General features: G+C 63.9%; 2 protein-coding genes across 3 annotated transcripts; both read left to right on the plus strand.

The window, feature by feature from the left end:
- The first annotated feature begins 191 nt into the window (after positions 1-191).
- TM6SF2 (transmembrane 6 superfamily member 2) lies at positions 192-7,675 on the plus strand. 2 transcript variants are annotated; one of them, XM_030034100.2, is made up of 10 exons: positions 192-228; positions 5,124-5,230; positions 5,342-5,439; positions 5,663-5,766; positions 5,890-5,972; positions 6,183-6,307; positions 6,437-6,538; positions 6,664-6,756; positions 6,843-6,962; positions 7,372-7,675. In XM_030034100.2, exons 1-10 carry the CDS (start codon positions 194-196, stop codon positions 7,576-7,578), a joined length of 1,074 nt encoding a protein of 357 aa, XP_029889960.1. In that variant the 5' UTR covers positions 192-193; the 3' UTR covers positions 7,579-7,675. The 2 variants fall into 2 exon arrangements, with proteins under 2 accessions (XP_029889960.1, XP_029889958.1); XM_030034098.2 differs by lacking the exon at positions 192-228 and adding an exon at positions 2,155-2,291.
- Positions 7,676-8,465: 790 nt separating this feature from the next.
- HAPLN4 (hyaluronan and proteoglycan link protein 4) lies at positions 8,466-13,720 on the plus strand. The gene is made up of 5 exons (XM_030034101.1): positions 8,466-8,649; positions 9,864-9,981; positions 10,341-10,703; positions 11,458-11,760; positions 12,506-13,720. The coding sequence occupies exons 2-5, from the start codon at positions 9,864-9,866 to the stop codon at positions 12,841-12,843; spliced, it is 1,122 nt and encodes a 373-aa protein (XP_029889961.1). The 5' UTR covers positions 8,466-8,649; the 3' UTR covers positions 12,844-13,720.
- Positions 13,721-14,560: the final 840 nt, after the last annotated feature.

Genomic DNA, 14,560 nt, shown 5'->3' on the forward strand with positions numbered 1-14,560 from the left:
GAGAAAAATCAAAATGCATGAGCACCTTGTGAAGGCACAGAGCTGGCTTGCTGCTGTGCATGGTGTGCCGGCACATTGCGTACACTTGCTACAGCTTGTACACGGCTGATCAACATGGGCAGTAATCGTGGAAGATTGGGAAATAAAGATAAGAAATCTGGCAGGTCTTCAGTAGGACCAAGCTTCTGCTCAAATGATTAAGGTCGCTGTGACAACTGCGTATTCCCGGTAAGTTAAGACACCCATCCCTTCAGTTTCCCCCTGTCGTGGCAGTGGTGCTGGGTCTTGGCTCTGGGCTGGCACAAGCTGGAGCTGCTGAGCTGGTTTTCCTGAATCGCCAGAGACTGGAGCATCACGGGGCTGAAGCTGGGCTGCCCGTGTTGCTGCTGGGTTTTTTTATAGAAGGAGAGGTTTGTGGGGAGGCTGCTGGAGGGTGGAGGCATTTTCAGAATCACTTTTTATTCCAAATGTATGTAGTACAACATCCTTTCGGCACTGACAGTGACCTGTCAGTCAGCAGGGTGAGTGGGCAGGCTTTCCGCTGTTGCTGATCCGGTCTTTAAAGCTAGTCTGATACTACAGCAATCCCCCAATCCCCGAGTACTTCATTGATGTCATGTTGGCAAAAGTTTTATTCCTTTATTTCAACACAGCGGTCTTGGTCTTCCTGAGCCCCTTCTCTTGATAACTGTTCCTCAATAGGTGCTTTGCTCTGCTCTGTTTTGTTTTTTTTAACATTGTTGTAAGTCACGCACTATTCCCTGTGCCCTGCTGCTGGGAGCAGCAGGCAGGGGTCAGTTCTGCAGAAACCCGGCGAGCCACTTAGCGCAGTCCTCCTTCTTGCCATCATTAGCTACAAAGCAGGGATTTAGTCTTCAGAAACCGAATCAAACAGGCGGCTGCTGCGGCATGCCCAGAAGGTCACCAAAGTTGGACTCTTCTAGATCAAAGTGTAAGTTCCCGGTGCCGGCCATGCAAACGCTGTGCCAGCTGCCCGGCTGGCGTGAACACGCGGGTGGCTGAGCACGAGTCCCGTGGTGAGCGTGGCACGGGGATGCATCGTGAAATCACCCGGCTGGGGAGAGGCAAAGGTGTCGGTGCTCGTTTGCCCCGAGCGGCTGTTGCAAGAGCTGGGAGACTGGAGTGACGCTCGTAGAGGGTTTGGTGTTTGGGAAGATCTGAAGGTTATTGCGTCGTCACCCCAAATTATCTGGTTTCACGCACCCCTTTTTTTTTTTTACAGGGTGTCATGCTGCTTTTTGTACATCTCCCTGTACAAATGGGGCTGGTGGGTGGTTTCTTGGCTGCAAAGCTCCATCTCATTACATCTCAACCTCCCTTGCTCTCAGGTGCGCTCCCTTCGCTGTAGGCTGAACGAGCACTGCCTAACGAGCCTTTCCTCATCAGTGACGAGGCACATGGGGTGCGTTTGAGTTCCTCCCGCATGGAGGAACGACGAACAAGCCCAGGGCAAAGTGCAGGGCGGCCGATTCAGCTCCCGGACTGTGAAGCAAGAGGGCAAAAGAGTGACATGACACAGTGGCACGTTTGCGAAGGCTTCGTGAGGAGGGGGGAAAGGTTGAGTGGCTGCGTTGGGGGGGGTGTCTGCTAAGTACGGTGGAAGTTTCTAAGTGCCTGCCCAGCTCTGGATCACTGAGGCAGGTCTCTCCCCGGGCTAGGGGAGAGATAAACGCCCGTGTTTTGGCCAGAGAGCGTGAGAGGAGGAGGTCGGGGGAATGCTGGGCTCCCAGCTGGATGCAGAGACCTTGAAACTCCTGCTCTCTGCTCAGTTCAATTCATTATTAAAGGTGGGGATGAAGTGTTGGCTTTCATGTGCTGCGCTCCTTCTCTTTTCCTCTTACAGATCTGAAGAGGTGTGTCTTTCTGGTTCTTTTAAGTACTTAAGGTTTCCAGAATGAATTGGAAAAGAAAAAACACCCAGTCCCCAAGCTTTCAAAGCCTCTTCTGGAGTGCTTTTATCCTTCCCCTGCAGCCCTCAGCACCGTTTCTCAAGGCAGCCCTCGAGTGCAGGGACAAGCACGGACCCTCGTACGGAGACACTTGTGTTCAGCTGCTGCCTGCTTCCCCCCCCCCCCGGACCCCCTGGCCTTCCTCCCGGGCGGATCGGGCGCTTTAAGGGCGCTGCCTGTTTGCCGGCAGTGGGGCCAAAGTCCGTGGGCTCCGGCAGCCAAGCCGGGGATGCAGCTCCCCGCCGTGCCGGGCGCACTCGCCCCCTCCTTGCTCGCCATCCCCGTAGCCTTCGGCATCAACGGCGCGACCACCTTGGCAGAGTGAGTGCGGGCCCGGGACAAAGCTTGGGGACCGGGATGCTGCGGTCTGGTGTAGGGCACGGTGCTGGGTCCTGTCCTCCGCTGGTCCTGGATGCTGGGTCCAGTCTGGGACTGGGGGGGGAGCATCCAGTCTGGCCCAGGACAGGGCTCTGTCCAAGGATGCTGGGAGCTATCCCACCCAGGACACGCCACCGGGTCCCATCCGGACCTGGCGATGGGGGAGTGTTGTCCAAGGCAGGGTGCTGGCTCTGTCCTGGGACTGGGGTCCAGCCCGGGGCAGGGGGCTCGGTCCAGGTGCTTCTGCCCTGGCTGAGCCCACGGAAAAGCCGCTGCAGGCTGGGACTTTGCCGACATGTTTCATAGTTGCCTTTAAGACATTTAAATCCCGTTATCAGTGAACAGACCAGCAGCATTGCTCAGGCTCATTGCACAACGCGGGGTGTAACGGGGCTCGCCGACAGCCCAAATCCCCTGGGGATTAGGGTGCTCAGACCCTCCCTGATTTATGAGCATCCTCTCCAGCCACCTGGCCCCCGCGCAGCCCCCCGGGCCAGAAGGACAGGACCCCCGACACTGGGTGTCCCCCTCATATTCATCCATGCTTCCCTGGGTGCTGGGCACTTCTCCGAGCCCCGTCTCCCCCTCCCAGACCAACCCCCCCAGCAACTCGGCCACTGCCCCGTCCCAGCATGGCCGATGCCGGCCTCGTCATCGCCACCGTCACGCTGCCTGATAACGCCCCGCTTTCGGTTTTACTGCTGAGTGACACCCCCGCGATGCCCCAACCCAGCCGCGCTCTGGCCGCTCGGCAGGTCCCCGGCCGGCCATCGCCCTCGCCTCGGGGGATTTGGTACCAGCCGCCAGCCAGGGTCAGCTCCCCGGTGAGCCGGCCAGAGCCCCACCGCTTCCTTACGTGCTTTGTTGTTCCTCTGTGTAAAACCACACTCTGGCTGGTCACTTTTCTCTTATTTCCAGTCTCACGCCCCAGGACCTGCCAGCTATGGGGTTTTCCTCTTGTGTTCTTTCATCACTTTACTGCACTTTCTACCCTTTCATTCCTGCCAGACCCCTTCACCCTCCTTTTTTCATTCGTTATATATTTCTTTTTATAGCTAATTTTTGCTTTTCCTTTACCAGCGGGAAGCGCTTTTAGCCAAACTTCTCTTAATCGCTGAGCCGGGCCTTTCCTGGCCACCTGACAAGCTTTACTTAAAGATCTCCTGATTTTCATTCCCATCTTTTTGGTCTCCTCTTTCCCTTCCATCCCACGTGGCGCCTCACCATCACAGCCCAGATCTCCGGGATCCATCACTATGAAATCCGCAGCCCTTCTTGCGTGATGTGGCACCGGGTAAAAACCATCTGTAGCTGTGGGGAGCACAGACCCCTCCAGCCAGCCCCCCAAACTGAAGCCCATAACAATATTATTCTCCTGCCCAGGCACTGCAGGGGGATGTGGAGGGGGTACGTCCCCCTGTTTCTTAATTAGCCCCCGCTGCAGGATGAGCGATGGTGGCCTCAGAGACCCTCAGCCTGGCAGGGTGAGCTGGGTGTCCTGAGCGCGGCACCCCAAGGTGCTGGGACGTGTGTGGGGTGGCCCCGGTGCCGGCACGTGTTGGTGTGTCTCGAGCCCCGTCACAGGCACGATCACGTCTTATGGTGGAGCCCCGCGTTGTGCTACTCCACCGCAGCATCTGTATTTGAATTTTGAATTAATCATTCTGTGGGAGTAATTGGTTGTGTAGTAATTAATTATACACTAGTAATAATGCACTTAGGTGGTGACACTTCAATTATTTGATTGTTTTGAAGTTTTTTCAAGAGCATCTGTGTTGGTTCGGATGCTTAGGGCACGCGGTGAGGACAAGCTCAGCTTCGCTCGGTGCTGCTGTGACACCCATCCTGTCCCTGGGCACGGGGTCCTGTGCTCCCCGGCCACTGTCCCTGTCCCTGGAAGAGCAATTCCACCTGCCCAAGGCAATCACGAGCCGGGTGTTGCCGCAGCCTCCTATAAATGAGACCCGAGCTGTTCTCAGCCGGGTGACCCTGGGGCAGGGGGACGGCTGGCCTTTCGTCCCTGGTCGGCACGTCCGCCGTGCTGCGCCGAGGAGCGCTCGGGCTGGTAATTGGGTGTTTCTGCAGGATAAGCTATTAACACCGGCGTCTGTGCAGACAGTCAGCCACGACCTTACCTTTTCTTTTTCTTTGGTAGCAGGGTTAAAGGCTGGAGTGAAAAATACCGTAATGTTTTCCATGTTTCGTAGCTGAAGTATTGGCTAGACCAGAGCTGCAACTCTTTCAGCTGATGCAAGTGCTTCTTGCAGGGGTGCAGCAAGCTCAGGATAGATTTCCCTACAACTTCTTCACTCTCTTAGGACATGTTTTCAGTATCTGTCTCCTCATTACCGATTTGCTTTTATAATCGGTTTCCCGGTCTCTTGTAACAGTGGCCCATGGCCACAGCCTGCAGAGGGAGAGGGAGAACCACGCTGGGGCTTCTCCCCTGCCCTGACACAGGAGCCTTGGCCGGGCAGCCCCTTCCCCATCCACGCCTGGGTGTCAGACCCAGCCTTCCTCCGGGCTTTGCCTCCCCGGGGTTATTTCAGACCCTGGAGGAGCCGGTTGCCCCCCGCAGAGGATGGGCAGCACCCCATGCCGCAGTGGGACCCCGTCTGTGCCGGGGAGCAGGGGCTGATCCTGCCGTTCTCCCTGCTTCAGCGGAGACCTCTCAAAATCGGTGGGGGCAAAGGGTGTTTCAGCTGGACCAGGGGAAACAGGGCTTCACCCCCCTGGCTCTGCCCGGGTGCTTGAACCCCTCTTGCTGTTCTGCAGCAGCCCACTGGTGCTGATGCTGACAGGGGTGCTGGTGCTTGCCAGCCTCTTCTCCATCATCTTCTTCGTAAGCGGAGGGAGCCACTTCCAGGACCCCCTTTTCTGCGGTGAGTCTCCCCTGGGGTGTGGGGACTGATCCCGTGCCGGGGCAGGGAGCGGAGATCCGGGATTTGGGGAGAGCCGTGGAACCCGCTCAGAGCTGGCTCGCTCTCCCGCAGTGTTTGTGGTGTTCTCCTTCACCTCCATCGTCGACTTGATCATCTCGCTGGAGGAGGATGGCTACATTTCTGGCTTCATGGAGGTCTACATCAGAGAGGTACCACCTCACCCCACCTCGGGCTCTCGCACACCCCGGCCGTGCAACGAGCAGCCCCGTGCACTCGGGTCAAGCACGGTTGCTGCTCCTGCTCCCGAAGCTGCTCCTGCCGCAGAGGGAACACGCACGAAGCAGCCCTGGCTCCCGCGGGGTCCCCTGGGGAGGGGGTGTGGAAAAGCGCCTGCCCCAACCCCCTATGATCCGCTCTCTTCCAAACGGGCAGGGTGAGCCCTACCTGCGCACGGCGCACGGCATCATGATCTGTTACTGGGATGGCATCGTCCATTACGGGCTCTACCTCGCCATGATCGCGGCCATCGGCCAGAGGTGAGCGGGGATGGCGGCGGAGAGGAGAGCTTGGAGGGGCTCGTGGGGGTGGGAGGGTCCCGAATTTTGTGAGGAGGGGAGCTCTGAGCCTGGCAGAGCTGTCTGATCCCGATGTCTCTGCAGAAAGAGCTACAGGAACCTGGGTCTCTTCTGGCTGGGCTCTCTGATGATGAGCATCGTCGTCTTCCTGCTTGGGAACCTGATAGGTACGGGGGCGCGGAGGGGGGCTCGACTCCGCATCCAGCCCTTGCTGATCCCTCCAGGCTGCATCCATCCCCCCGACTGTCCGGCGGGTTTGCTCCAAGGCACTTGTCCCACGGACAGAGGAGGAAGGTGCTGACCTGGGGGCAAGCAGCAGGTATCGATACTGGGCACTGAGCACTCTGCCGTGCCTATCCTGTACTCTCCTTCCCCAGGGAAATACAGCTCCGACCTCAGCCCTGCCTTCCTCCTCAACCTGCCCTACATCCTCATCCCCATCTGGGCTGGGGGGAGGCTCTTCCAGCAGCCCAAGGCCCTGCCGTGCCTCAGCCCTGAGAAGGTGAGCTGGGAGCCGGAGCTGGGGCAGGGGCTCTGCGGGGAGCTGCACCAGGAGCCGTCAGCCGTATCCCCTTCCCAGGGCCGGACCACAGGGTGCAGAGCTGAAAATACAGCATTTTCCTTCTCCCAGGTTGCAGAGGAGCAACGCAAGCGCCTGTACCAGCGGCCCCAGGACATGGGGCTGGTCCTGGTCCTGCTCCTCACCGCCGCGTTCACCTTCTTCAGGGGAATGGTGAGTGCTGGGTCCCTGCACAGGGGTACCGGAGAGGGCTGTGGGAGTCCCAGAGGGGCCGCGGGGGTCCTAAGGAGGGTCCATCTGCCCCACACCCACCTCCCCTCCACTCTCTGCATCCCCAGGTGGTTTTGGACTGTCCCGCCGATTCGTGCTTTGAGTATATCTACCAGCGTGAGCCATACCTGCGCGACCCCGTCGCCTACCCCAAAGTGCAGGTGAGTGGGGTTGAGGCAGAGCTGGACCCCCCCCCTGCCCCGTGCCACCGGGGACGGGGTGACCCTCTCCGTGTCCTCCCCTCCAGATGCTGATCTACATGTTCTACGTCCTCCCCTTCTTCTGCCTCTGCATCTACGGGCTGGTGCTGCCCGGCTGCTCCTGGCTGCCCGACTGGAGCCTGGTGTTTGCCGGTGCCGTCGCGCAGGTGAGGGCTGGCCCGTCATCCTTCTCCAGAGGGGGGGGGGGGGAAACAGCAGGACCCCCCGGCTGGGTTTTGGTCCCAGCCAGGAGAGAGCAAGCGGGGGTCCAGGGCTGAGCCTGGGGGGACAGATCCGCACCCGCGGCTGCATGTGGAGCAGTTCCCACCGCCGCCGCCCAATAATTACTTTGGCCTCGGTGGATCTTAATGGAGCCGGGGATTAGTTTGACAGAAATAGGCTGGAGCGAGCCCGAAGGTCTATAGATAGGATGCGCGCTGGGCGCGCTCCTGCAAAACACCCTTTGGTGCCGGGTGGGCTGCACCGGGCCAGCCCGTTGCTGCCGGACCCCCCGCCGTGCCACCCCATCGCTGCCGACCCCCCCACCCCATGCCACCTCCTGCTCTGCGTCCCCAGGCTCAGTTCTCCCACCTGGGCTCCTCGCTGCACAGCCGTACGCCCTTCCCCTACCAGACCCCTGAAGATGTCTGGTGGAGCTTCTTCATCACCAACGTCCTCTATGCGCTGGGGCCCCAGCTCCTGGCCTACCGCTGCCTGCGCTGCCCTGCCTTCTTCTTGCCCGCCACTCCTGCCAGCCTGCACATGGGCAAGAAGCACCAGTGACGTGTCCTGCCTGCCCCAGGGGGACTGCTGCCCGTCCCCCCTCTCCCTGCCGCAACAGCAGCCGCCTGCGGTGGGACCTGGCTGGCAGAGATGTCCCCAGGGATGCTCTGGCATCCCCCTTCTCCGTGTCCCCTAACGCTGTGGGGTGCGCTGGGGGCACCCCGGGGTGCTCCGCGGGGGCATTGCTGCAGCCACGGCCCTGCCCTTGCCCGGGCCCCAGGGGGGTCTCGCTGGTGGGGGGGGCCCGCGGGAGCTGGGCTTCCCTCCTGGTGGGTCCCTGGGGACCGTGGGGGCCCCATCCTGCCTCGGTGCTCCCAGTCACAGCAGAAGGATGCAGGAGCAGGGACCGTGCCAGGAAAACACTGTTTACAAAATAAAGGAGCGAAGGTACGGCTTCTGAACCCGTGTCCGTCACCCCCGTGGCAGTGGCCGAAGCACCGCACCGGCCCCCCCACATCATCCGCCGGGGCCCTGCCGCTTCCCACCCTCTGCCCGGTGCCGGTGCTGGGAGAAGCTGCCTGACTTTGCCCCCTCCTGCCCTTTGGGGTGCAGGGGTTTGGCCGGGGGGGGGGGGGTCTCCTGCTGCCTGCGCTGCCCTTGCCTGCCCTTGCTGCAACGGCTCAGGGTCGGGCTGGGAGGGGGGGAGCCGGGGAAAGGGGTGCCCCTGCGTGTGCCAGGGGTGCCCACGGGTGGGCAGGGGTGTGCGAGCGTGGGTGGGGGGGGTGCGCACGGGTGGGGGTGCAGGCAGCAGCTCGGGGCTGCCCTTGCAGAGGCCGGGGGAGGGGGAAATTACCCGGTAAAACTCTTTTTATCCCGCGGGTTCCCTGCCCGCAGCCCGGGCCGGGGGTACCGGCAGTACCGGGGGGGTGGGGGGGGCCGGGACCGGGGCCGGTCGGGCCGGTGACCTTGGCGAGCCGGCGGCCCTGCGCAGCTCCGGGAGCCGGGGCAGGGCCGGGCCGAACTCCCGGTGCCGCCCCCTGCGCGGAACCGCACCGGCGGCACCGGCGGCACCGGAGCGCTCCTGCGGCCGGGCCCCTCCCGCGGGCCGGTACCGGCGCCCGCGGAGACACCGTGAGTACGGGGAAGGGGGGGGGGGGGGGCTGCGGCTCCGCTCGCTGCGGTGCGGTCGCGGGGAGCCGGGACGGGACCCCCCCCCCCCCGGTACCGGGACCCCGAGCGGGAGATGCTCCCGGCGGCGGCGGCGGCGGCTGCCGGGCCGGTTCCCCCCGCGCTGCGCTGCCCGTTCCCGGGCACCGGCGTCCCGCAGCCCCGGGGCTGCCGCCGCAGTGTCCCGCACTGCAACACCGCACCGGCCCCGGGGCCGCCGGTGGGGGAGAGCCGAGGCTGCCCCGCTCCCCCTGCCCCCGACCGGGCACCGGGACCCCCGGGGGGGGGCTGCCCCGCTCCCCCTGCCCCCGACCGGGCACCGAGACCCCCGGGGAGGCTGTCCCACTCCCCCAACCCCAGGACCGGGACCCCCGGGGGGGGGCTGCCCCGCTCCCTCTGCCCCCCAGCTGGGCACTGGGACCCCCGAGAGGGCTGCCCTGCTCCCCCTGCCCCACAGCCAAGCCCTGGTTCCCCTTCCCCAGCCCCACGCGGGGGCTGATTCCCACGGGGGGGACACACAAACACCCAGGCTGCCTGGGCTGGGATCTGGGGCATCTCTGAGGACACGGGGTTCGGGGGGGATCGCAGCCCCCCGGGGGGGCAGAGGGGGCTCCGGCACACTTTTTTCCCCAGGGAAGGGGGAACGTGGAGCAGGGCAGGGAGTCGGGGGGCTCCAGGGGGGCTCCGGCAGCCGCAGCCCACTTCCACGCCATCAGTTCAGTTTCCAGATGTGGCAGCGCTGACATAAATAACTCACGAGATCCGGCCCGGCGCGTCTGCCATGAAATATTCATCCCGGCTGTAACTGAGCGGGTGAACCGGAGTTCAGAGCCGGCACAGGCCGGGGGCACGGGGGTCCCTGCGGGCCGGGGATGCTCGGTGGGGGGGGAAGAAAATGGGTGGCCCAGCGCTGGTGGTCACCCCCAACTCCGCTTGGGGTGGGTGAGGTGGGAGATGGGGTGGGGGGCTTCCCCACAAGGGGTGTCGGTCGGTGACGGCGTCTCCTTCCCCGGCTGGCACGACCCCCATGGGGTGCGGGTTGGGGACCGGCAGCGATGCCGGGGGGGGCTGCCGAAGCCGGGGGTCGGGCAGAGTGTGGGTTTGCTCAGAGACCTCCCGTCTGCCACTCTCCTTCCTGGGGGGCCGGTGGGTGCTAAGGGGCTCTGTTCTCCCCCCAGATGCGTCCCCGAGGCCCCTGGGCCGCCGGCCCGGCAGCTCTGCTGCTCCTCGCCGGCGTCCTCGCCTCCGACGCGCTGCTCAGCGCCCGGGGACGGAAGAAGGTGGTCCATGTCATGGGTGAGTGGGGACGGGGGTCCGCAGCAGGGAGCTGGGCTGGACCCCCCTGGAATGGGACGGGGGGAGCCGTCCTGCAGCCCTCAGGCTGTTGGGTTTAATATCCATTAAAGTGTGATCAGGGTCTCTGGGGCATCCATTGTGTGTCCCCTGCCCTGGCCAGGAGCTGCCCAACCCGCCTCGGGGTTTGCAAAGCCCCCAAAAGAGGGAAATTCCCCCCAAAGGCTGTCGCCCCACCTGCCCCACGGCCCCAGCCTGCCTTGTCCCCGCCGTGGGTCCTTCCCACGTGCAGGCACTGCCTGGGATGGAGGCAAGGGCAGGCTTGGGGACAGGGACTCCCCTGAGCTCGGTGTCCCTTGCAGAGGGTGACAGCGGGGCCGTGGTCGTGCAAACGGCCCCGGGGAAGGTGGTGACGCACCGGGGCGGCACCATCATCCTGCCCTGCCGGTACCACTACGACATGTCCGCCCACGACCCGGCCGAGATCCGCCTCAAGTGGACCAAGGTGACGAAGCCGATGGCCTTCGTGGACGTCTTCGTGGCGTTGGGGAAGGCGCGGCGGGCGTTCGGTAGCTACCGCGGCCGCACGGCTCTGCAGGAGGATGGCTTCGGCGATGCCTCGCTCATCATCCGTAACGTCACCCTGCAAGACTACGGCCGCTACGAGTGCGAGGTCACCAACGAGCTCGAGGATGACACCGGCATGGTCAAGCTGGACCTCGAAGGTAGCGGCATGGCTATGCCGGGGAGGATGCACAGGGACGGGGAGGACCCCGGGTGTCGCCGTGTCCCGTGTGGGATGGCCAGGACACGGTTCCCGGTGCCACATCCCCAAGCTGGGCTTGGTCCTGCTTTACAGCCGGTTGTTTTTCCTGGCGTGTGCCGTGGTTTATTGCCTCTGTTATTGGCTTTTATTGTTGCTCCAGGTTTACAGGCTGGCAGCTAATAAACGCTGGAGATAGATAGTGGCACGGCCTCGTAAAGCACTGGGGGGGATCGGGCCGTGGCAGCAGTGCTGGTACCGTACGCGGCTCCGAGCCCGCCGGGACGGGCTGCTGTGGCTGAGGATGCCAGGAAAGGGGGAAAACACTTTTCTGGGGGCTCAGGAGGCACAGCAGCACTGATCCGCCCGGTACGGGCTCGCTCTGAGGATGCCAGGGCTTGGCTGGACCCTGCGCAGGCACCACCGGTGTCCCCAGGTCCCAGAGCAGCAGCTCCTGGAGCCCAGGGGTGCCGTGGGGGTCCCTGCGGTCACAGGGTGGGGGGGTCTTTGGGGTTACTGAGCAAAGCCTGGAGCACCCAAACTCCCCGAGCAGAGACGATGGCAGCTTGTCTTCGCTGGACTTTGCCCGTCGCAGCCCCTGTTCTCCGCCGGCTCCCGGTGCCTTGCGCTGGTGACCCCGTTCGCTGGGTGCAGGTGCAAAATAAGGTGGGGGAGACCCCCCCCCCCCACCCCAGCCTTCCTCTCCGTCCCCCCAGGTGTGATCTTCCCCTACCACCCGCGCCTGGGTCGCTACACCCTGAACTTCCACGAGGCGCAGCAGGCGTGCCTGGAGCAGGATGGCATCCTGGCCTCGCACGACCAGCTGCACCAGGCCTGGCTGGAGGGTATGGACTGGTGCAACGCCGGCTGGCTGGAGGACGGCTCGGTGCAGTATCCCATCTCTCGGCCGCGGGAGGAGTGCGGCCGCAAGGACACGCCGGTGGGGGTACGCAACTACGGCTATCGGCACAAGGAGAGCGAGCACTACGACGCCTTCTGCTTCACCTCCAATCTCAACGGTAATGGCGGCAGGGAGGGGAAACTGAGGCACAGAGCACCCAGCTCCCCGTTTTGGCTGGGCGGGGTGGGGGGGGGGGTCCCATGACGGCCCGGGAAGGTGCTCAGCCCTGGCTGAGAGAAGGATGCAGCTGCGTGTGCCTTCCCTGGGCTCCCCGGCGCATCAAGAGGGGGTTTGGTGCCGGGGACCCCCAGCAAGGACCAGGATCTGGTCCCATCACCTTTGGGGCTGGGACACCTGGTTTTAGCAAAACCCATCTTCCCCGGGCAGGAGCAGGGGACGGAGGTAATTGCAGCAGCAAACGGGCTGGGTGATGGATGAGGCCGGGGCCACGCAAGACAGATGGGAGCCGGGAGGGCTCCTGGGCTGTGTAAATTCCTCCTGGCTGGCAGGGCCGTGCGGGGGGGGCTCTGCCGATGTTTATTTAATGGTGGCAGGCAGGATAAATAGCGGGTGTAATCGCCATGAGGAACCATCACCGACCGCCGCTGTGCAGCCCCCATAAATCTGCCCGCACCGCGGCGGTGGCTCCCCAGAGCCCACTCGGCCAGTTGCCTCCTCCAGCCCCCCCCCCCAAAATGTGTTGGGGGGGTGGGGGGAGGTCCACAAGGCTCGCACCGCTCAGCTCCATCCCTGCCCGCATCCCACCCCGCCGGGTGCCGGTGCCGTGCCGGGTGCGGGATGCTGCAGCTGGGTCCCCGTCCCCGACAGCCCCTACTTTGCCCCCCCCCCCCCCCACCAACCAGGCAAAGTCTACTTCTTGAAGACGTACCGCAAGCTGAGCTACGCCGAGGCGGTGCAGGCCTGCAAGAACAACGGGGCGGCCGTGGCCAAAGTGGGCCAGCTCTACGCCGCTTGGAAGATCCAGCTGCTGGACCGCTGCGAAGCCGGCTGGCTGGAGGACGGCAGCATCCGCTACCCCATCGTCAATCCCCGGGCACGCTGCGGGGGCCGGGAGCCCGGAGTGCGCAACCTGGGCTTCCCGGACAAGAAGTACAAGCTTTTTGGGGTTTATTGTTTTAAAAAAGCTGGTGAGGCTGCCCCGGAGAAGGCGCTGGGTGGGGGGCACCCCAATCGTGTGTGAGGCTCACTCTCACCGGGAGCACCCCCAGACTTGGCCGGGGAACCCCCCCCCCGCCACGTGCTGGGCTCCCCGGCGTCGCTGCCTTCTGGGGAGCTGCGGGCAGCCCCTGCGTTGGACTGGGAGAGGTGCCCGCGCGATGCCGGTGCGGGCTGCTGTGCCGCAGGCTGCGGACAAAGCCCGGTGACGCTTGGGGAAACTGAGGCAGCGGGAGGGGAATGACTTCAGTAGCCCAGCCAGGAGCCTGCGCTTGGAGCCAGGGCTGGCTCCCCAGCTCGTTGCAGTTCTTGCTTGTCAATCAGCATATTGCATGTGCTAAAGGCCCATCCAGAGCAAAGCAGGCTTGAGCCCCCGCTGTCCTCGTCCTCGTGCCCGGGATCCCCAGCTCCACGCTGTCCCTGGGGCCACGCAGCACTGAATCCGCAGGGAGATGCCGCAGGCAACCAGCATCGTGGGACCAGCACGTCTCTGCAGCGGGGGCTGACCTGCGACGGGCTCCCTTCCCCTGACCCCAAAATCCCACCTTGGTCCTCGGCAAGGACTGGGGGCATTGGGCTTGGCTTCATGCAACATGGGCAGCTGGGGGGGGGGGCACCTACAGCCCCTCCAGCACCCATATGAACCCGCTCGCCACCGGCCACCCCACAGGGCCGGTGCTGGTACCGGGCGAGCGGAGCGGCCGCGCGCTGCGAGCCCGGGGCTGGGGCAGCTCCTTCGCGCTTGGCTTCGTGCAGGAGCGGCCGATGGCGGGAGCGGGGAGGTGCTGGGTGGGCACCGTCCCCTGCGCCCGCCCGAGCACCGTCCCGAGGCTTTTTGCAGGCCTGGCGCTCGCGAGCTGGACGTAGATGAAATAAAAGCTTTGGCCGCTTTTCAGAGCTGAGCCAGGCTCTTGCGTGTCCTTCTTTGGTGCCACCCTCGAGGGGCATCTTGGGTGCAAAAGGGACCCCGGGCTGCCCTGCGCCGTGGGGGTGCTCACCCCGACAGCCCTTATATTCGCTCCCCAGTCAGACCCCCTGGCCCCGCTGCACCCTCCCTCGCAGCCAGAGCTGGGCAAGTTCGGAGCATCCCAGCTGGAGCATCCCGACAGCATCCCTCTCGGATTTATCGGGACCAGATCCAAGGGAGCAGCATCAGCAGAGTCACCTTGGGGCATCACAGCGCCGGCAGCAACCGCGGGGACAGCAAGGCAATGGTGGGGACCCTGGGGTCCCCCATACTAGAGGGGGCTCGGGGCTTCCTCCATGCCCGGTGCAGCTGAGCACAGACCATCCATCACCTCTACCGACTGCCAGCGTTGATGAAAATAAATAGCTGCTGGGATGTGACACCCCCGGCCACCGGGACCCCCCTGGGAGGGGAGAGTGGGGACCGTGCATGCCGGGGGCCACCGGAGCCCCAGGTGGTGGCCATCACACACCGATAGATGGGCAGCCGGGGTGGGGTCCGCAGCCCCTGCACCCACGGTTAACGCAGGCAGCACCCTGATAAATTCATCAGCATCTCTGCGTCTTATCTAGGACGGCAGGGAAAGCCGCGGCCACGCTGCTCCCCACGGGCGATGCACGCGGCAGGCACCGCCGGCGTGATTCACGAGCACTCGGCTCGCGCCACGAGCGGGCGGTGGGGTTGGCACAACGAGCCCTGGGAGAAGGACTAGGTTTGCTTAAAATTAATTTAGTGGCAGCGAAAGGAGGCAGATGGAAAGCGCCGGCGAGGCAGT

The sequence above is a fragment of the Aquila chrysaetos genome, chromosome 12, assembly GCF_900496995.4.
Source record: "Aquila chrysaetos chrysaetos chromosome 12, bAquChr1.4, whole genome shotgun sequence".
NCBI lineage: Eukaryota > Metazoa > Chordata > Aves > Accipitriformes > Accipitridae > Aquila > Aquila chrysaetos.

Coding starts and splice junctions, on each gene's coding strand:
- TM6SF2 (XM_030034098.2), top strand. CDS start 2,200: ATGCAGCTCCCCGCCGTGCCGGGCGCACTCGCCCCCTCCTTGCTCGCC. Junction 2,292..5,123: donor GGCGCGACCACCTTGGCAGA/GTGAGTGCGGGC, acceptor GCTGTTCTGCAG/CAGCCCACTGGTGCTGATGC. Junction 5,231..5,341: donor CCAGGACCCCCTTTTCTGCG/GTGAGTCTCCCC, acceptor GCTCTCCCGCAG/TGTTTGTGGTGTTCTCCTTC.
- HAPLN4 (XM_030034101.1), top strand. CDS start 9,864: ATGCGTCCCCGAGGCCCCTGGGCCGCCGGCCCGGCAGCTCTGCTGCTC. Junction 9,982..10,340: donor GAAGGTGGTCCATGTCATGG/GTGAGTGGGGAC, acceptor TGTCCCTTGCAG/AGGGTGACAGCGGGGCCGTG. Junction 10,704..11,457: donor GGTCAAGCTGGACCTCGAAG/GTAGCGGCATGG, acceptor CCGTCCCCCCAG/GTGTGATCTTCCCCTACCAC.